Below are 22,173 nucleotides of genomic sequence, written 5' to 3'. Positions count from 1 at the left end.
GCTAATTTCTTCTTATATTTTTAGCAGAGACCAGGTTTCACCATGTTGGCCAGGCTAGTCTCGAACTTCTGATCTCACGTGATCCACCCACCTCCGCCAAACACCCGGCCATACCTGTTTTAAATGGACACCTTTAAACTCATCCTGACCCTTGCTAGGTCATTCACCTTCCACTTCTATCCCCTGCCAGTCATGCTGCTTAATTATACATGTCTTCATGTTTTTCATTTTTTTTTTAATTGTGTATGTGCAATTCACAGACACAGGATCAAATAAAGCCCTAGAATAAAGATAAAAAGCAGCAAATGAAACTAAGTTGTAGATTGTTTCTTTTTTTCCTCTCTAAATTTTCTTTAAAGTATCATCAATTTAAGTAAGCTAAGCTGATCTGCAACCACCACTTCCCAGTAGGAAGAATTTAAGAGCTGTTGATGGAAATATCTTAACCTATCCTAGAATTTGTGTTGTAAGAAACCCAGAACCCAGCCAGGCATGGTGGCTTAAGCCTGTAATCCCAGCACTTTGAGAGGCCAAGGCAGGCAAATCACCTGAGGTCAGGAGTTTGAGACCAGCCTGGCCAACATAGTGAAACCCCGTCTCTACTAAAAATACAAAATTAGCCGGGCATGGTGACACATGCCTGTAATCCTAGCTACTCACCCAGGAGGCTAAGGCAGGGAGAATTGCTTGAACCCAGGAAGTGAAGGTTGCAGTGAGCCAAGATTGCGCCTTTGTACTCCAGCCTGGACGACAGAGTGAGACTTTGTCTCAAAAAAAAAAAAAAGTAGAAACCCAGAACCCAAACATTCTGGAGTTTGACTAACTAAAGGTATTTTTAGATCTGTTCTCCCCTGAAGAATTCTGTAACTCTCAGCTCAGGCCCAGGCAGGCATAAATGTAGTTAGCATGGTGTTGAGGAAGCATCGTGGTAACTGCTCTGAGAACTCTGGTAGAATAAGGTAAGTTTGCCTCTGGCAGAGCAGGAAAGTGTTTGACCACATGTGTAGGCCTGGAGGTCTGCAGGCTTCTTCCCCCTGGTACGGCAACATATTCAAGTCTGGATTGTCCAGGTAGGCCTGTTGGAATGTTGTCATGTAACCTGCCCACTGGGGACGTGACCTGTCTGTGGAAGAAAAAGCATTGGCCTGGGAGTCAGGCAGTGGAGGTCTTTAATCTTGGTTCCAGAACTGCCAGTGTAACCCTGGGCAAATTCTTGTGTATGGGTATCAATTTCCTCATCTATCAAATTAATTTTTTTTCCAAGAATTCTTCCAGCTGTTATTCTAATGATAAGAGTTATAGAAGATTGACATGGAAATGACAGACCTGAGGATAATTCATTTTGGACTGTTCTGGAAGGAAAGAATGAGAATTATAAGGAAAAGTATGGGTTCATTTGTCCAGACTCACCCAAGTTCTTGTGGCCGTGGAGGGGTACTGGTTACAGTTAAAAGTCAAAAGGATTACCATAGTTAAAAGTGAGAGATAGAAGGATATGTTTAAAAGATAGAGATACAACTCACTTAAGTGAGTTCTCATGGAGCACAATTCTTGGGAACTGCAAAGTCAGCCATGGTACTTATTGAACGTTTTCATTGTTGTTAATGTTGTGATGCATAAGATTCTCAAACAAATGGTTTTTTGTCAACCAGGAGTAAGAGAGCTTGTCCCTGTTGGAAAGCCAATGGTGAATGAGCTGAGGAGGGGGCAGCTTGTGTGGAGTATGTGTATTTATCTGTATTCTTTTCCATAGGTACCATTAAATTTGTCTGGCTTAATTTAATGGGGACTTCTGGGACCTGCAGAGACTGTAAAGGGCGAGGGTAAGGCTCTTGTCTGTTCAGGCTCCTCTCCTTCCAGTGGAACTTCCTCACTCTCTCCCTCTCCCGTCAGCCTCTCCCCTTTTCCAAATTGTGTGTATGTTCTACCGCCTTCTCAATTTTCTCTTCCCTCTTGTTTTTTCTTCTGCCTCTCAACCACCTTTCCTTCCAGGTCGTTTGAGTCAAGTTGAAATAGGCAGCTGGTGTTACCCACTTCCTCTACCTGGGGGGCCCAATCTGTGTCTTCAGTGCTAGGGGCTTTATTCTAACACTCTGGAACCTCTGTTTTCTTTTCTTTTCTTTTTTTTTTTTCTTTTATTTGTTTATTTTTTTGTTACCTTTTTTGTTTTTGTTTTTCTCTTCTGTTTCTGTGTAGGTCTCTTTAGTCAGCCTTATAGCTAATGCCCTGGGCTACTCGGAACTAGGTGCCATAAAGTCCCTTAGGACCCTAAGAGCTTTGAGACCCTTAAGAGCCTTATCACGATTTGAAGGGATGAGGGTAAGATACTAAGAGCAGCTGATCCTTCTGCATGCCAATGGAAACTGTTTAAGCATGCTAGAACTGATCACATGGTGGAAAGATCATTCAGACACGAATTCTGTGATGCAGCTGCTGATTTGATCCTCCACTCTCCCCCACACCTGCCCCGTGCAAAGGGGAATTGCGTTAAGCTGCCTCATCACATTAATATTGGCCCCACCCCCAACAACATGCCATCGCAGAACATGTTAACATTGGCTATTCTCATTTGGCCTGGCTTACCTGTAGCACTCGGGGCGGCTTTCTGGGCTGTTGATTTAATAGGGAGAATCACCAGGTGCAAAGAAGGGGAATTGTAACCCACAGACCCACTGAAAAGCACAGGCTTCAGGCAGGGAGAGTGCTGTGTAGGGGCATCAGCCAGGTGGGGACTGTGGCCTTGAGGTCACTGAGAAAGCAGCTGAGAATGGGCTTGAAGACATGATGGCAGGCCCGGAATTGGGAATGGAGCAGAATTTGGCATGGCCCTGGGAGAAGAAATGCTTTTCTTTCTATTTGGATTCCTCTTATTGCACCTTGTTGTTCTCAGCCCAGTCCCATATGGACTGGCAGCCTCTGTCTGATAGCAAAGCTTTTTTCCTCACCCCCAACCCCTCTGCCCATGCTGTATGGTCCCCTAACACTGTCAAAACGACAACCAGGTATGATGCTAGATGATTGAATATCAGCTAGTTCCCCTGAAATTTCTTGATACCTCCTATTACTGCTTTGGTGATACTCCACCCAAAACAATACAAGGTGTTGTCACCCTGCTGACTTAGAAACAGGGTACCTTCTTGGTGCCATTTTCTTGTCTCTTGGTTTAAATAGTTGTGCGTGTGCATGCGTGCACGCGCACGCGCGCACACACACTCACACTAAAAAGTCAATTTCTTAAAATCAAAGGGGCAACTGGCTTTGGTGGTAATAGTTGTCCTGTGGTGATCAGAGAGGTCTGTTATACTTAACGAGACCAAGAAAACTCGCTTCAATTCAGATGTTGAATACATGCAGGAGAGCAAACCAGAGGATATATTTTTAAATGTGCAAACATCAAAATGTAGGAATAAAAATTAAACTGTTACAATAGTCTACATGAAGCAAGACCGATTGGAAAAACTAGATACCAGGACAGTGCTGCTTCATTCATTCCTCATCTGTGACCCCTGGCTGTTATTCCATGAAGCCACCCACAGTTATATAGGAAGATGAAAACTTAATTGGGACTTGGGAATTTTATTATGTTAATTTATCCAGACAAATGCTTTTTGTAACAAATTCATGTTTCTTCTGTAGCACAGTCACAGTTTGGTTTACTAAATGTAAGCTTTCTGCAACTGTCCTGAAACCATCTGCAGGAAGGGCAGTTCCACAGTAGTGTAAATTTATTTTAATTTTTTTTAAAACTTGGGATTTTAAGACTTTGTCCCACAGATAAGAGAGGTTTTAGCATGTGTGCAGTAAGGTCATTGCTATGCTTAGGCTAAATTTAGGAAGAGAGTTTATTACACAAGATTCAGTGGTTTAGACAGCCACGGTGGGATTGAACACGTGGTTAAAACGCTCTTCTCTGCTCCCTCCCCCTTTGCACCTTTTCCAGAGGGAGCTAGTTAAATGTTTTAATAAACCATACTGGTTTTTTTATAAAGTTGATAATCCACTTTGGTGACTGAAAAACTGAGGACAAGATGCAACCAAAAGAAGTCCACTGAAGACAGTACTTGCAGCATTGTACCTGAGCTCCTCCGCATCCCCTTACAGTAATCCCTGATCTCCCAAAAAGAGATTGTTGATACCTGAAGAAATCTCCCCATCCCCCCACCAAAAGAAATGCCCATCTGACCCATCTGATGCTTGTTACTAACTCTTTCCATCTAGATGCTCAGTACTGTCAGTCCTGTCCAGGCAGACAGAAGCAGTCCTCATGGCCGCTGAGGCCAGTTTGCTCATGAGGCAGTTACTTGAATAACCTGGATGCAGGAGCCATTTTGGGAGCCACACCTCTTCCCTTTAGCTGCCCCTTCTTTCTCTACCTTTTCTGGACCCTCAGTTTCCAGTCCTCTAAAAACTTTTATTTGTCAACTTGAAAGTAGTTTAGGAGCCCAGAGGTCCCAAATGAATAATCAGAACAGTAGATAGTTTTATTTGAAAAGCATTAGGATGTTTTATTTGAAAAGCATCTACATCAAGATTTTTTTCGGTAAGATAATGGGCGAGAATAAGTTTGAACCCAAAGCTGGAATTTAAAACAATAAATGTGCATTGAGGGAAGCTTTGGAGTAAGAGCGCCACCTCATTTGGTTGACTCCAGCCAACTAACAGACGGTATTGACCATGGCTGGTTGGGCAGGTGAAAAGGGATCAGGGATCCATTCCTGCCCTGCAGGTTTCCTAGCCCTTCTGTGGAAGAGTAACTGCAAGAAGAAAAGATTGGATCTGGCTAAGCTTATAGTAAGTCCCCCAGTAATAAACAGAATTAGGTACACATGTTTTATTTAAATGTCATTTTTCTATGGGGCATTTTTTTTTATTCTTTGGTTTTGGTTCTTCTATATGCCAACACTTGAGAGATTACGTTTAGAAAATTTTAAATAAGAAACCTTCATAAACTGAACACCATCCATGCAGATGGGCTCAACTGTCACTGTGCTGCTCCAATTACAGACTCAGAGCTTCACTTGAGAAGGGAGCATATGACCCAAGCCTGTCCTGGGACACTGACTTCAGTCTCCTCTCCTTCCTCAAACCAAAGACCAGGAAAACTGAAGCACTTGTGCTATAGGCAAAGGAATGCTTAATGTAGTTCTTTGCTTTTCTCTCCTCCATAGTAATCTTCATTTAAAGATTTCGCTGTGCTGTTAAATTTTTGAGGGTATATAATATTAGTGCCATGAAACATGCATGCATTTTTGTTGATTGTCAGTACATAGTTGTCCATTAAAGCCATGTTCCCTCTGCCAGATATTAAAAGCTAGCTGATTTATAGTATTTAATGAGCAACAATAATGTCCAAGACATTATAGAGAAGACAAAAATACTGTAAGAATTAATATCCATTGGAATTTTCTCATCAATTAAATGGGATTTGTATCAATTGCCAAGTATAAATTTCCATTGATAAAAGTAACTTTTTATGGATTACTAAAACCTAGCTTTGAGTGATATTTCCATGTCTAGTTCTTAACAATAATAGATTTCATGATAATTAAAGACAATGTAGAATAACTAGAGAGTTTGTGTAGAGAAGAGAAGATCAAATTCATTAAGTGACTATCAGTGGAAATTTGAATGATCATTTATAATATATATTTAGTGTGAGACTTCAAAATAAGAAATATGATCTCTTGCCCAGTGGTTGCTGAGAATAACAGCACAATGATCATTACATACGGAGGACAGTTAAATAGTTTCTTCTTAACATATTGCAGCTTATCAGCTAATGTTCAAAGCAAGGAAGAATTATTAGTACATTTAATCAACTCTGGGCTGGGCATGGTGTCTTCATGCCTGTAATCCCAGAACTTTTGGAGACCAAGCTGGGCAGATCACTTTGAGGTCAGGAGTTCGAGACCAACCTGGCCAACATGGCAGAACTCCGTCTCTACTAAAAATACAAAAATTGGCTGGGTGCGGTAGCACACATCTGTAGTCCCAGTTACTCGGGAGGCTGAGGCAGGAGAATCGCTTGAACCCAGGAAGGGGAGGTTGCAGTGAGCCGAGATCACATCACTGCACTCCAGCCTGGTCAACAGAGTGAGACCCTTTCTCAAAAAAAGTAAATAAATAAAAATTTAAAATTAATCAACTCTGTTTTCTGTTTTATTCACAATACTAAGGTAAAAAGTTTTTCTCTGGTTATGATTAAAGTACATTTGCATATTATAAAACTTTGGATTTTATAGGATTTTATATCATATCAGAGAAGAAGGCTCAGTGAATATTTTTGTATATTGATTCACTTGATCAAATGGATCAATATATAAAATTTTGTATATACTTTATGAGAATAAAAGTTCTAAGAGATCACTTCATTAATTTTTCTTCCCTGTGGTAAATATTAACCCATATTTAACTGTAACCCATAGTATGTAGGACAGGTTAGACTGGGTTTGAGTAGAAGCTTAAGATCATTCTCTGCATAGTCAGAAGAGTTCCTGGAGAAAGTAGGTTCTGAATTGAGATTAAAAAACAACATGCCTCGGTTTCAAATCTTTGGGACCTACTTCCTATGCCACATTTGTAATGGTCTAACAGAAGGTCACAGTCTCCCACCTAAGGTCTGCTGCGAAATGCTGTCACATAGACTGGAGCTTTTGAATCTTTACATAATCTACTCCCTTATTGTTTGAGAAATTATTTTTCCATTTGTGGATCATCCTCCTTTTGCCTGTTCTTTTGCACATTTCATTGCTTTTTGGTGCTCCCGCCAAAGGGTGAGCAACTGTAGAATGAGGAGGTAAATTCAAATCTGAGTACATGACAAATTTGGGAATATAAATCAATATGAATATCATTCTCCAAAAAAAATCGAAGATTTTCCAGATTTCAGATATCCTGGCTTTCCTTGCTCAAAATAATAAACAATTAACAAAGTAATAAACACTTTATACTAATGACAGAACTGTCAGATCTAGAAGAGATTTCTTGGTCTAAGAATTAAGAAATAACTGCCTCTCAGTCTAAAGGCCTTAATATATGAATTGGAGAAACACAAAATGAATATTTTAATCTAAAAAGAAGAGTGACTCCTTAGCAGAAGAATATCATTGCATTTTTTACACAAGATAGAACAGGTAGCTCTGATCAGCCACATGTCCTGATGAGTGACAATACAATGAGTATCTAAGGCAAAACCAGAAGATAAGGAAAACCTAAACCCTAAACTGTATGCTGCTCTGACTGACACTGTAAAGCAAAATCAAAGTTGAAAACAACCCAGAAACTTTGATTCCTAAGGGGTTTTTTCCTTTGCTTTTTTTAAATTCCTGAGCTTACTGTAGTCAGTGACTTTTAACAATATGCCAATTTTTTAGTTTCCAGAGCAGTGATGATCTAACCCAAAACTCTCTTAAAAACCTTAAGTCATCCCTATTTCTAATACATTGTGATGAGTGGAGTCAAGCCCTGGAATGAGCAGAGAGACGACAGCATTAGCCAAGCAGGGAGCGACTCTGATTTAAAAGCCTACAAAGTCAGAGTAAAAAAGCTGGAGAAGTATAATGAACCTTGAGTGAAAGCACATCTGTTCAGATTTTATTTTATACTGTTTGGTAGAGGGAATATAGCTTTTTTTTTTCTTGAGCCTGCAAAATATGCATGCTCAGCTATTGCCTGAAATAAAATAACTGGCCTTGCATAGTCATAAAAGAGACATTATGTACTGTTAACTGGCTCTCTATTAACCACAACGGGTAGTTCTCTGTGATTCTGAACAATTATACCTTGTTTTTCAGAGGGGGAATGTCTGTTGAAAGGCAACTAGCAAGCTGAAAGTTACTCATATTTTCCCACTGGGCATGTTTTATGAATTGAGGAAGAGGGAGACTGGACTAAGAAATAATTTTTCAGTCCCAGGCTGATGCATAGGAAAGAAGACGTAGGTCAACTTGCCTGGGGAATTTGTGTTAGTCAAAATAAAGATGTAACTTTTTAAAATTCCTTCAATATAGGCCTAGACTTAGAAATTTTTGGTTCTACTTGTCAGTCTGTCCAGTTACTCTAATTCCAAAGGGAATGTAATGTTTCCATACAGAACAAGCCACACAATGTCATTCCCCTCCTGGAAATCAAAAAATGTGCTTGCTCCCATTTCCACCCAACACTCAGCAACCTCCCCTTCCAATGCAGGTGGTGGTGAATGCCTTGGTGGGCGCCATCCCCTCCATCATGAATGTGCTGCTGGTGTGTCTCATCTTCTGGCTGATTTTCAGCATCATGGGAGTTAACCTGTTTGCGGGAAAATACCACTACTGCTTTAATGAGACTTCTGAAATCCGATTTGAAATTGAAGATGTCAACAATAAAACTGAATGTGAAAAGCTCATGGAGGGGAACAATACAGAGATCAGATGGAAGAACGTGAAGATCAACTTCGACAATGTTGGGGCAGGATACCTGGCCCTTCTTCAAGTAGTAAGTAATGTTTTTTGTTTTCAGTTCTGTGAAATTCAGGCAGCTAGCACAAATCCCATTTGGCTTCTTCTCAACCCTGCTTCTAGAATCACGATTATTCTCAATAAGTCCAAGAGAACAGTGTTGTTCCCCAAACCAGTTTCAGAGAGACACCTTTCCTGAGTATTCTCTGACTTCTACAAGATCTCGCTCAAAGGAAATCTCTCATTGTGCTCAGGAGCAGCGCTGTCCCAGCAACAAATAAAGATTCCTGCAATGTAATAAAGTGGCAGAGAGATCATCTTCCCTTCCTGGTCAGAGTGTAGTTAAAGAGACGGGCAAAAAAAATCAAGAAGATAAGTGCATAGACAAAAAAGTAATGGCAGTTGTGATGGAGCAAAATAATATACATACTCACTACACTCCAGTTAACTTAGGAAAAAACCATGGCAGTGCTTTGGTGCCACACTCACCTCAGCTCCACCCCAGAGAAGGGTATCAGATTAATGTATCACAGTAAGGAAGGATTTAGCTATCTAGATAATTCTCTTTTGCCTAATTTCATCCTTTCGTGCTTAGTTTTCACTTCCTCTCTCACCAGTGTTTCGGATGTGTGACAAGACAACATAATGCAGTGAAAGCTTGTAGGCTTTGAAATTAGACTGATACTGATTTGAACCATACTCTGATACTTATTGGATATGTAACTTTGGACAAATGATTCAACCTCTCTGACTCTCTGTGTCTTCATCTATTAAATATAGATAATGAAACCTGGCATGGTTGTTAAGAGGGTTTGTGATTTTTAAAAATTTCTTAGCACAATGCCCAGCATATAACCATGCTTAATTAATGAAAATTGCTATTAAGTATTTTTGTTACTATATTGCCATGCCTATATCATACAGTTCTTGGGAGACTAACTGCAATAACACAGATTAAGCTCTCAACCTAACCTAACATATAGTAAACACTGTCAACTCATAGTAGAAGGCAAAGTTCATGGAATGAACTATAGTTTTTCCTACCCCAAAGCTTTTTTGCTGTTGTATCCCAGTTCAAAAAATTGGACCCACAAATTGAATCTGAATTGGAACATCTCCAGAAAACCAGTGCACATCAACAAGCCAGTCAAACATGGTAGTCACAGAGTCCCTGCCATATGCAAGATGCTGTGCATGACAGTACGATACTAGGGCCCTCAGATGAATAAAGACCTTCCTGTGCCCTGAAAAAGCCTTAGAATCTGGTTGAGTACGTAAAACATGGAGAATAGTACACGGATTATCCATATTTCCAGAATCAGTCTAGATACAGTAGACTGAAGGAGTAGAATTGAGAAGGGACTGTCAAGGATAAAGCTGATATTGCCACTACATAGGCTACACATGTGTATATCAGTAAAGGGTAAGTCTGATCTTGTTTTTCTTTTAAATGCAACTATGGGTTTTTCCAACCTCTGTCGCTTAACACCTTTTTTTTTTTTTTTTTTTTTTTGCAAAAAATGATTCCTCAATGGAATGGAGTGCTAAGTTCCAAGCATTTTCAGTAGATTCCTGCCGTTCACTCATAAAAGTTTTCCCTAACTTTAGGCAGGCTTCTCAGGCCCATGTTTTTGAGTCCTTTTTTAAAGCCTTAATCCCACTACCATTTTCAACATGTTTATTTGCCACACTTTGTTGTTATTTTCAGGAACAAAGCCCTCCTGGGACCTGTAGTAACAAACAGAAAATTCTGTGTCCAAGGGAGGCTGCACCCAAACCCCTGTTCTGTGTTCTCACTGAACCTAAGCCTGGCCTTTGGGACCCCTGCCTAGACTCCCATCCCTTAATAGTCACTGTCTAATGACTGACTCTGTTTGCCAGGCAACCTTCAAAGGCTGGATGGACATCATGTATGCAGCTGTAGATTCCCGGAAGGTAAGGATGTACATGGCAAAAATACCACCTTCTCAGATGGGTGGAAAGCAAGCAGCATGGTATACCGATCCCACCAAGAAAGAGGAAGGGATGGAGGAATGGAGGAGTTGACGTTTCTCTTTGGAACATTTCTTGCTTGCTTTATTGATTATAGATCATTTTCCTTGTCTCAGTAAGTCATCACTCTCTTACATTGGCCCCTGATGATTAGACTTAATTTTTACTTGGCCCCAGTGAAGCTGTCTATGCTTCAATCCTGCTTCATAGCAAAAGTATGGCTCCTAGCAGACAGCCCTCCCTCCCTGTGGCTTCATGATTTGCATGTTCTCCACATGAGTGGGAGGAGGACTAGTGCCCTCTCAAGGCAGGACATGCCAGTGTAGAGAAGGAGGCAGGCAGAAAGAATCTAGGGCTCTCCCATCCCAGGATGTTTAGCAGCTCAAATGGTCACAGTTATGACTGATGGTCTTGGCATGTCCAACTGCAAACTAGGAGCTGATTCTCTTCCTTTTATCCTGTCCTTTGACAGCCTGATGAGCAGCCTAAGTATGAGGACAATATCTACATGTACATCTACTTTGTCATCTTCATCATCTTCGGCTCCTTCTTCACCCTGAACCTGTTCATTGGTGTCATCATTGATAACTTCAATCAACAAAAGAAAAAGATAGGTCTCCTCCCCTCATTGCCAGTGGTTGGAAGTCAGCCCAGATAAGAGGCATCTTTGTCCCTATCTCTAGAAAGAAAATGTCCCTCTTTCTTTCTCTAAAATCTATATTGTCAGCTCACTGTGACCCTGGCCCCCATACATTAGCCCCAACACACTCTTTCTGTTCAGGGCTGGATTTTGCAGCACGTAGTTTACCACACATACTAGCAGTCTTTTATTCTTGAGGCCTATTACTGGTCTTGGTCTCCCACCAGAAGCAGGTAGGTCAGAGAGTGCAGTCTAGCAACAGAGATGAAAAGGAAAGAAACAGATGAATAGCTATCGCAAGTAGAAACTCTCTAGACTTGTGATTATCTAGTCAGTCTCTGAGCACAAGGAAATTGGGATTTGAGAGACCACCCTTGGAAAGTTCACTTCCTTACCTGTTCTAGATGGTTAACAAGTTTCACAAAGCAACTTGAAAAAATTGCTCTCGTGACTCATTTTGTAAGTCAAGTCTATCCCAGCATATTCCAAGACACCCTCCGAATTGCTTTCTTGCACCAGAATTTCCAAATTTGGGGTATCATCTAAAATAAATTGGGTATCAGCCAGGACATGAAGATCTTTTTATTCTAAAATGTTTTGTCTAGAATGTATCAGGAAAACTGGCCCCCAGAAAATGAGACTGTGAGATATGACTGCCTTCAAAGTCACTGCTCTCAAGTTTACCCTTTCATGAGGGTCTATAATTGGATAGTCCATTTCCTTTCTACCTCGGGACTGGAAGATCTTAGAAATCCTGAGCTAAAACAAGGGCAGGTGTCTCTTTAGAGCTGAATGATTATCCCAGGTCTATCCCACTCTGGGACAGCTATTAGCTACAAAGGAAAGGGATAGGTCTCCCCTCAGTTCTCAGTATTGATCCTTAGGTCCAAACCCATAGCATGTTGAGAGCCAGTTGTAATTGTCTGTTTTCTTCTTCCTTCCTTTACTTCGGAGGTCAGGACATCTTCATGACTGAAGAACAGAAGAAGTACTACAATGCCATGAAAAAGCTGGGCTCAAAGAAGCCACAGAAACCTATTCCCCGCCCCTTGGTAAGTGCATTGTGCAGGCTGAGGACTTAGTGACAACCCATATAGGAAAAGTACTGCTAGGGTTACTGCAAAGGAAGGAAAAAGGTAAGTGATTAGGCTGCTTTGTGCCTAATCCTCTGCTCACCACCCATCCAAAAAATCTGAATAGGAGAGCAGAACAGGGATTAAGCATGGGGGCTTTTACATCAATCCTCAGCCTATCCTCTGAACCTTCCTTGAGCAACCGCCAAGAATCAGCATGTGAACCACATTGGCTTTGGCCCCTGTAGAGAGATGTTTTTAGAGACAACCAAAAATTAACAAGAGAAGATGAAATAAAATTGCTCTCTTTCCTACCAGTTCAAGATAGGATTTGGTCATAATTTTTTCAGCTTCTCTCTGCTCATTAGGTATGTCTTTGCAGGATGTGTCTAGAAGCTAAAGTCATGCTTCTGGCTATTTGTGGGAGCAGAAGAGGGTAAAACTATGTGAGTCTGGTGCCCTGATTCCCTCTCTTGAGCTGAGCCTTTTATAAAACAGATTAGGGAGCTGAGATTCTGCTCCATTGTTCCATTGGTGGTGGTTGTCTTGTTTCAGAGAAGGAGAAGGAGATGCCCTGCTCCTGATTCCATATATCCGGTTGCGGGGGACATCACCCCGAAAAGCCAGGCCCAAAGTTCCTTCTTCTGTAACTTCCATTTAGCAACATTAAAAAACAGACACAACACCACCAAAAACACTCAGCAGAACCTTTAATACAAAAGCTTCCCTGGCCATCTAATTTGTAGAAATAAAAGTAGAGTGACTATGTTTGAATCAAGAGTTATAGTTCCAGAGCGTTTTCTCCCCTCATCCCCACACACGCTGCACATTGGCAAATCTACGGCATCAACCTTTGAAGGAAAAGAAATTCTAGGGCTTTGCAGAGCAGATTAAAACCCACCAAGTTAAAGTAATCCTGAAAATAAGCACCAGCCCAAGTACCTAGGTACTTAAAACAAACAAAAAAGCAAGGAATCTTAAGAAAGAGAACAGTTGGGGTTTTTTATTTCCTTGATGTTGAGACTTCATTTTGTGATAGAAATGGGACTAAAGGGAATAGAAAAGGGTTAACATTTCTAAAGTTCTGTTTAGTACTTTACATATGGGAACCTGAGTGTATTTACTTCCACATTAAAATATAATAACTTCCAGCCTAGGCAACATAATGAGACCCCATCTCTACAAAAAAAATTTTGTAAAAAGTAGCTGGGCATGGTTATGGGTACCTGTCATCCTCACTACATAGGAGGCTGAGGTAAGAGAATTGCTTGAACTTGGAGGCCAGGACTGCAGTGAGCCATGACTGTGCCACTGTACTCCAGCTTGGGCAATAGGGAGAGACCCTGTCTCAAAAAATACAAAATAGAATAAAATATTTTTTTAAATGTAGGAAACATTAAGAAAGAGTGATTACTATTCATTTAGCAAATATTTATCAGTCTCCACTACGTACCAGGCACTAAGCATTATGTGATGAACAAAAGGTAGACACTGCTGTCATGGAGCTTATAATAGTTGGGGAGATAGATAATAAATAAGCAAACAGCTACAATAAAATGTGGAAGATTGTGGGGAAAAAATTAACTGGAGGGCTATAAGTGGTGGATCTACTTTAATATAGTAGTCAGAGAAAGCCTCACTAAGGAGGGTCTACTTGAGTGGGTGAGAAGGAACCAGCTGGGCATGGTAGCTCATACTGTAATCCCAACTTGGGAGCTAGAGGCAGGCAGATTGCTTGAGCACTCCAGTCTGGGGAAGAGAGCAAGACCCTATCTCAAAAAAAAAAAAAAAAAAAAAAAGAGAGATGGAACCAAAGAGCTGGGGAAAGAGATTCCTGGCAGAATACACATGACCCCAGAAGCAGAAAACAGTGTGGCCAGGGGGTGGTGAGCCAGAGGAGGGACATGAGCAGAGTCAGACTGTGCCAGGTGTCTCCCTGTAAGCCAGGTTAACAATAGGGATTGTGTTGCAAGCCCAGTGGGAAGCTCTTGAAAGGTTTTAAGTAGGAGAATGATGTGATCCATTTGTTTTTTGTTTTATGTTTTGAGACAGAGTCTCTCTCTGTCAACCGGGCTGGAGTGCAGTGGCGTGATCTCGGCCCACTGCAACCTCTGCCTCCTGGTGGTTCAAGCAATTCTTGTGCCTCAGCCTCCCGAGTAGCTGGGATCACAGATGTGTGCCACCACGCCCAGCTAATTTTGTATTTTTAGTAGAAACAGGGTTTCATCATGCTGACCAGGCTGGTCTTGAACTCCTGACCTCAAGTGATCCCTCTGCCTCGGCCTCCCAAAGTGCTGAGATTACAGGCATGAGCCACCACACCTGGCCATGATCCATTTGTTTTAAATCATTACACTTGCTATTGTATGAGGACTGCAGTGGATGATGGCAAGAGAAGAAGTAGGAGACCAGTTAAGTGGCCAGACAAGTCCAGATGAGAGATGATGGTGGCTCAGGTTAGAGTAGAGCCAATAAAGATGGAATGAAGTGGATGAGCCCAAGTTCTATTTTTGGAGGAAGAATCAATAGGCCCTTCAGTGGATCAGATGAGGGAGAAGAAAGAGACAAAGATGATCCTTAGATTTCTGGCTTGAGAGCCTGGATGAATAATTGAGATGAGAGGAACAAGTTGGGTGAGGGGCAGGGAACAGACTTGACTCTGCTTTGGACTTAAGTGTGAGAGGCTTGGACATGATAAGTTTGAGATGCTTATGAGTCATCAAGAAGAAGTGGCAAGTAAGCAGCTCAGGTTCAGAGGAAAGGTGTGGGCTGGAGAAGAAAAGCTTGAGAAGCATAAGTACATAGATACCACGTAAGCAGCAGGAATACATGAACTCTCGTAGAGCAAACATTTAGAGAAAGAAGGGATTAAGAGAAGAAATTGCTTGCAGATGAGACCAAAAAAGGAGCAGCTGGGTAAGTAGGAAGCCATCCAGAGTGTGTGATGTCACAGACACAAAAGAGAAGTGGTCAGCTGGGTATAGTGGTGCACACCTGTAGGCCCAGTTTATCGGGAGGCTCAGGCAGGAGTATCACCTAAGGCTAGTTTGAATTGCTGTGTGCTATGATTGCACCTATGCATAGCCACTGCACTCCAGCCTGGGCAACACAGTAAGACCCGTCTCTAAAAACAGAGAGAAAGGCTGGGCGTGGCTCACACCTATAATCCCAGCATTTTGGGAGGCCGAGGCAGACAGATCACTTGAGGCCAGGAGTTCGAGACCAGTCTGGCCAATATAGCAAAACCCCGTCTATACTAAAAATACAAAAAATTAGCCAAGCGTGGTGCTGTGTGCCTGTAATCCCAGCTATTCGGGAGACTGAGGCATGAGAATTGCTTGAACCCAAGAGGCAGAGGCTGCAGTGAGTCAAGATTGCACCACTGCACTCCAGCCTGGGCAACAGAATGAGACTCTGTCTCAAAAAAACAAACAAAAAACAGAAAGAGAAGCTTTCTTTGGAAAGCTCTTGGTGAGGTAATATTGATGTTGGTCTCCATCCATGCTCCTGATAGAGTAGCAGAGCTGACCAGTATTACAGAAAAGAAGGGAGAGGGCACCTCGATTAGCAGGGTGACAGCTTCCATAGGTTGGCTTGGAAAGGTTTTCATGAATCTTTTATCTTTTCCTTCCCTTCCTCCCCAGAACAAAATCCAAGGAATCGTCTTTGATTTTGTCACTCAGCAAGCCTTTGACATTGTTATCATGATGCTCATCTGCCTTAACATGGTGACAATGATGGTGGAGACAGACACTCAAAGCAAGCAGATGGAGAACATCCTCTACTGGATTAACCTGGTGTTCGTTATCTTCTTCACCTGTGAGTGTGTGCTCAAAATGTTTGCGTTGAGGCACTACTACTTCACCATTGGCTGGAACATCTTCGACTTTGTGGTAGTCATCCTCTCCATTGTGGGTGAGTGGGGTTGGGGAAGTAGGCGAGGGGAAAGGGGACCTAACTGATTGTGAGGATGAGATATTCCAGGAGAGGAATGAGTGACACAGGTCTGAAGTGCAGGCAAGATACCCTCATAGCTTAAACCCATGTGTGCCCCTGAGTCATCTTGGGGGCCTGCCTAGCAGGTTCCATGGTCAGTGAGTTTCTACTGAGTGTTCTTAGTAGTCTTGGATTATAAATTCTGTGGCTCAGGGAAAAAAGGAAAAAAAAAAAAGATTGGTTCTTGCTTTTAAGGAGTTTAAAGTCTAACAGGGAAGGTAAAAGAAAGTTGGCCGGGCGCGGTGGCTCAAGCCTGTAATCCCAGCACTTTGGGAGGCCGAGACGGGCGGATCACAAGGTCAGGAGATCGAGACCATCCTGGCTAACCCGGTGAAACCCCGTCTCTACTAAAAAAAATACAAAAAATTAGCCAGGCGAGATGGCGGGCGCCTGTAGTCCCAGCTACTCGGGAGGCTGAGGCGAGAGAATGGCGTAAAAACCCGGGAGGCGGAGCTTGCAGTGAGCTGAGATCCGGCCACTGCACTCCAGCCTGGACGACAGAGCGAGACTCCGTCTCAAAAAAAAAAAAAAAAGAAAGTTGTCATTAAAAAATGTAGCACAATAGAAGTATAAAATGAAAAAAGGAATGATTGTTAACTTGGCTGTTAATGATATAGTCTAGGTAAGTTCTGGTGGTGATGGCCATGGTAGTGCTGCTGTTACTGGCAGGGCTTGTTTACTGAGATTTTTCTATGGGCCAACTACAGTTTGAGAGTTTCTTCACCTGTGTTATCTCATTTGATTCTTATTACATCCCAGGAAGCAAGCTTCTTTATTATCCTGACTGTATAAATGTCCACAACCACTTGCTAAGAGGTGGTAGAGGCATAACTCAAGTTGATCCCAAAGTCCATGTTTTTTAATAGTGACCATGTGCATTTTGCTTCAACCTAAAAGTGTGGGGGACATGATGTCCTGGCAGGCAGGCAGAAGGAAATGCCACCCTGTTGATTGCCCTCCCAAAATGTTTCCTTGCCTTCCTGAAAGGCATCTTGTGTGATAAAACTCAGCCTTGGTTTCAGGTAAGTTTGACTCATTTACATTAGAGAGAGTGCTCAAGACCCATGGGGCCAGCCCCAGAGCTCCAGTGGCCATGCTGGGCCTAGTGCAGTGGTGAGTAAGGTAACAGAAGGCAGGGGTCTCTTCTTGGCCCGTGCCACCCTCTAGTTCTGTCCTTCAGAGCAGCATGTCCAAAAGTGTGTTGATGTGTGGAACACTAACCCTATACATTTCTTCCCAAGAAAACAATCTCGTGAGGAAATTACTTTAGGTAACACTGCCTTTAATTTTCCTTTGGAGGTTCACAGTGCACATTACTGAATTCTCTTGGAAGTCCTACAGTAAAGAATTCTGGGCTGGGTGCAGTGGCGCATTCGTATAATCCCAGCACTTTGGGAGGCCAAGGCGGGCAGATAGCTTGAGCCCAGGAGTTCAAGACCAGCCTGGGCAACATGATAAAACCCCATCTCTGAAAAAAAACAAAAAACAAAAATGAGCCAGGCATGGTGATATGTACCTATAGTCCCAGTTACTCGGGAGGCTGAGGTGGGAGGATTGTTTAAGCTCGGGAGGTGAAAGCTGCAGTGAGCCGAGATCACGCCATTGCACTTCCTAGATGACACAGACAGACCTAGTCTCAAAAATAAAGAAATAATTCTGTTTAAATGTAACATAGCATCCCACCTTTATTAGACCACAGTTTCCTTTTTTTCAGTAATAATAATGATAGCTCACATTTTAATGGAACACATTATGTGCCAGGTACCATTATAAGTGCTTTAAATATGTTAATTCATATAATCCTCTCAACAAACCTCTAAGAATCCTGAGGAACTGACGCACAGAGAGGTTCCCAAGACATGTGGCTGGTAAGTGAGCAAGTGAGAGTTCAAGCCCAGCCTGCTGGCCTCAAGTCCATTCTCCTGATTTCTCACAAAACACACTTTGGACAATGCTACCCTTGTCCACTGCTCTTGAAACTTTCCTGGCCACTTATTGAGTGACGCAGAAAATCCCCAGACCAAATCATACACCCTATTTTCAAATGATACTCTAAAAAGAGGAAGATGTTTTTGATGATGAGGATTTTTATTAATCGTTAATTTGTTCAGAAACAAAAGTGTAGAAATCAACTTTTTATTTTATTTTTATTTATTTATTTATTTATTTTTGAGACGGAGTCTCGCTCTGTCGCCCAGGCTGGAGTGCAGTGGCCGGATCTCAGCTCACTACAAGCCCCGCCTCCCGGGTTCACGCCATTCTCCTGCCTCAGCCTCCCGAGTAGCTGGGACTACAGGCGCCCGCCACCTCGCCCGGCTAGTTTTTTGTATTTTTTAGTAGAGACGGGGTTTCACCGTGTTAGCCAGGATGGTCTCGATGTCCTGACCTCGTGATCCGCCCGTCTCAGCCTCCCAAAGTGCTGGGATTACAGGCTTGAGCCACCGCGCCCGGCCAAAATCAACTTTTTAAAGTAAGAAATGTATCAGAGTTTTCTAGAGGAACAGAACTAATAGGATAGATGTATATATGAAAGGGAGTTTAGTGAGAACTGACTCACACGATCACAAGGTAAAGTCCCATGATAGGCCATCTGCAAGCTGAAGGGAGCCCAGTAGTGGCTCAGTCTGAGTCCCAAATCCTCAAAAGTAGGAAAACTGACAGTGCAGCCTTTGGTCTGGCCAAAGGCTTTCACTCTTGGTGAAAGTCCAAGAGTCCAAAAGCTGAAGAACTCAGAGTCTCATGTTCGAGGGCAGGAAGCATCCAGCGCGGGAGGAGATGAAGGCCGGAAGACTCAGCAAGTCAGCTTCTTCCATCTTCTTCTGCCTGCTTTTTCTAGCCAAGCTGGCAGCCGATTAGATGGTGCCCACCCACAATGAGGGTGGGTCTTCCTCTCCCAGTCCACTGACTCAAATTAAAAGTAATGGCAAAAACTGCAGTTGCTTTTGCACCAGCCTAATCTCTGGCAACACCCAGAAACAATATTTTGCATCCTTCAGTCCAATCAAGTTCACACTTAATATTAACCATTATAAGTCCACCCCGTGCCAACTTGAACCTGTACAGAACTCCTGAAATCATACTTAATATCCAAATAAATACAGTAATAAGGTCATAATTATGCCTAACATAATACAGCTGTCCTTCATACAAGAAGCACACTAATCCTTAACCTGAATGCTATTACATAAAGTTAACAACACTTAAATGCTGATATGAAGTCAACAAATCTTATGTCACATGATAAAGGAAAAAGAAAACTAAAATGAAGATGTTTTCCTAGTACAAGTATATACATGCACAAACATGTTCTTAACAAAATAAAGAGGAAATACTTACGACAACAGTCCTCATTTCTGCATCTGGTCACGTGGTCGTAGCTGGCATTGGTGACTACCTTCTACTACTCATTCTATATTCACTTTGCCTTCAGCAAGCCCAGGGCTGGTTGTGGTTTTTAACCTGGTGGAGTGACCCAAATCTTCATTCCTAAAGGGTCTGGGGCATTTGTAGTCCTGCCTGGATTGGGCTGTTGTAGTTTCCCATTGACCTTAATCACAGGGCTTGCTAATACTAAGAGACACCCTAAAGGATCTCCTGTATTCCATGCATACTCGTCCATACCTCCATTTTGGAGCAGCAGACTGATTTCATCTTGATCGTCTGGGTCAGTCACCCCAGCCAACACTATAACTCCCTTCTTAGACTGTTGACTTAGAGGTAGCCCAAAGTGGCTAGGTGGCAATCTTAACTTCAAGTTTCATGAATCATTGTTGTGTTTCCTAGTGGCAACATTCCTCCCTCTGGAACTAAGACCTCTAGGCCAGCAGAACATAATGTCGCAGGAACAGGAAGCAAAAATTTTGCTAGCCGGTCACTAGTGGTGATGGGGAGTGGTGCCGCTTCCATTTCCACCCCTTGATTCCTAGACCCATGAATCCTGGCTATGGGAGAAATAGTACCATCTATTGGACACTGATTCAGAGCATACACAGCCTTCTGGAGAACTTTGCCCCAGCCCTGCAAAGTATTGTTACCTAGTTGGCATTGTAATCATGACTTCAAAAGGCCATTCCACCATTCTATCAATCCAGCTGCTTCAGGATGATGGGGAACATGGTAAGACCAGTGAATTTCATGAGCAGGAGCCCACTGCCACACTTCCTTAGCTGTAAAGTGAGTGCCTTGGTCAGAAGCAGTGCTGTGTGGAATACCATGACGGTGGGTAATGCATTCCATGAGTCCACAGATGGTAGTCTTAGAAGCACTGCTTGCAGGATAGGCAAACCCATATACAGAGTAAGTGTCTGTTCTGGTGAGGACAAACCGCTGCCCTGTCCATGATGGAAGAAGTCCGATATAATCAGCCTGCCACCAAGTAGCTGGCTGATCACCCCGAGGAATGGTGCCATATTGAGGGCTCAGTGTTGGCCTCTGCTACTGGCAAACTGGACACTCAGCAGTGGCCATAACCAGGTCAGCCTTGATGAGTGGGAGTCCATGTTGGTGAGCCCATGCGTAACCTCCAGCCCTGCCACTATGGCCACTTTGTTCATGGGCCCATTGGGCAATGACGGGGTGGCTGGGGAAAGAGGCTGAGTGGTATCCACAGAATGAATCATCCTATCCACCTGATTATTAAAAGCCTCCTCTGCTGAGGTCACCCTTTGGTAAGCATTCATGTGGGACACAAATATCTTCACAGTTTTTGACCACTCAGAGAGGTCCATCCACATACCTCTTCCCCAAATTTGTCACCAATCATGCTTCTTTGAAGTCCCCGACCATCCAGCCAAACAATTTGCTACAGCCCATGAATCAGTATATAATTGCAAATCTGGCCATTTCTCCTTCCAAGCAAAGTGCACCAGCAGGTGCACTGCTTGAAGTTCTGCCTGCTGGGAAGATTTCCCTTCACCACATCCTTCAGGGATGTCCTAGAAAGGGGCTATAGTGCTGCAGCTGTCCACTTTCGGGTGGTGCCTGCATTTCATGCAGAACCATCTGTAAACTAGGCCCTAGTCTTCTCGTCTTCTGTCAGTTGATCATAGGGAACTTCCCCATCAGTGCAGGCTGGGGGAGAGAAGGCAGGGTGGCAGCAGTAGGGACCATGGGCATTTGAGCTACTTCCTCATGTAACCTACTTGTGCCTTTAGGACCTGCTCGAGCCCCATCAGGTGCATACCATTTCCATTTGATGATGGAATGCTGCTGTGCACACCCAACTTTATGGCTAGATGGGTCAGAGAGCACCCAGTTCATGAGAGGCGGTTCAGGTCGCATGGTAACTGGGTGACCCATGGTCAAACGTTCAGTTTCCACCAAAGCCCAGTAACAGGCCAAGAGCCGTTACTCTCAAAAGGAGAGTAGTTATCTGCAGAAGATGGCAGGGCCTTGCTCCAAAATCCTAAAGACCTCCTCTGTGATTCATCCATGGGGGCCTACCAAAGGCTCTAAACAGCATCCTTATCTGCCACAGACACCTCAAGCACCATTGGATCTGCTGGGTCATATGGTCCAAGTGGCAGAGCAGCTTGCACGGCAGCTTGGACCTATTGCAGAGCCTTCTCCTGTTCTGAACCCCACTCAAAACTGGCAGCCTTTCAGGTCACTCAATAAATGGGCTGGAGTAACACACCCAAATGAGGAATGTGTTGCCTCCAAAATCCAAATAGGCCCACTAGGCATTGTGACTCTTTCTTGGTTATAGGAGGGGCCAAACGTAGCAACTTATCCTTCACCTTAGATGGAATATCTTGGCAGGCCCCTCACCACTGGACCCCTAGAAATTTCACTGAGGTAGAAGGTCCCTGAATTTTAGTCTGATTTATTTCCCATCCCTGGCACGCAAATGTCTCACCAGTAAGTCTAGTGTGTTTGCTACTTCTCGCTCACCAGATCCAGTCAGCATAATGTCATCAATGTAATGGACCATTGTGATATCTTGTGGAAGGGAAAAGTGATCAAGATCTCTGCCAGCAAGATTATGACACAAAGCCAGGGAGTTTATATACCCCTGAGGTAGGACAGTAAAGATATA

The 22,173-nt window shown here is 42.9% G+C and overlaps 1 protein-coding gene across 6 annotated transcripts in view; it reads left to right on the top strand.

The window, feature by feature from the left end:
- SCN8A (sodium voltage-gated channel alpha subunit 8) overlaps nucleotides 1-22,173 on the top strand; it is a 216,724-nt gene that overhangs the window by 181,166 nt on the left and 13,385 nt on the right. For 4 of the 6 annotated variants that reach the window (XM_033222020.1, XM_033222025.1, XM_033222022.1 and 1 more), the window contains exons 21-26: nucleotides 2,197-2,319; nucleotides 8,188-8,472; nucleotides 10,317-10,370; nucleotides 10,900-11,037; nucleotides 12,015-12,119; nucleotides 15,785-16,055. In XM_033222020.1, coding sequence (XP_033077911.1) covers nucleotides 2,197-2,319; nucleotides 8,188-8,472; nucleotides 10,317-10,370; nucleotides 10,900-11,037; nucleotides 12,015-12,119; nucleotides 15,785-16,055 — 976 coding nt within the window. The remainder of the gene's footprint in view (nucleotides 1-2,196; nucleotides 2,320-8,187; nucleotides 8,473-10,316; nucleotides 10,371-10,899; nucleotides 11,038-12,014; nucleotides 12,120-15,784; nucleotides 16,056-22,173) is intronic. The other 2 variants (XM_033222024.1, XM_033222023.1) reach the window with 1 other exon arrangement.

The sequence above is a fragment of the Trachypithecus francoisi genome, unplaced genomic scaffold, assembly GCF_009764315.1.
Source record: "Trachypithecus francoisi isolate TF-2019V2 unplaced genomic scaffold, Tfra_2.0 Lachesis_group11, whole genome shotgun sequence".
Classification (NCBI taxonomy): Eukaryota; Metazoa; Chordata; class Mammalia; order Primates; family Cercopithecidae; genus Trachypithecus; species Trachypithecus francoisi.
This window is presented reverse-complemented; position numbering and strand designations above follow the sequence as displayed.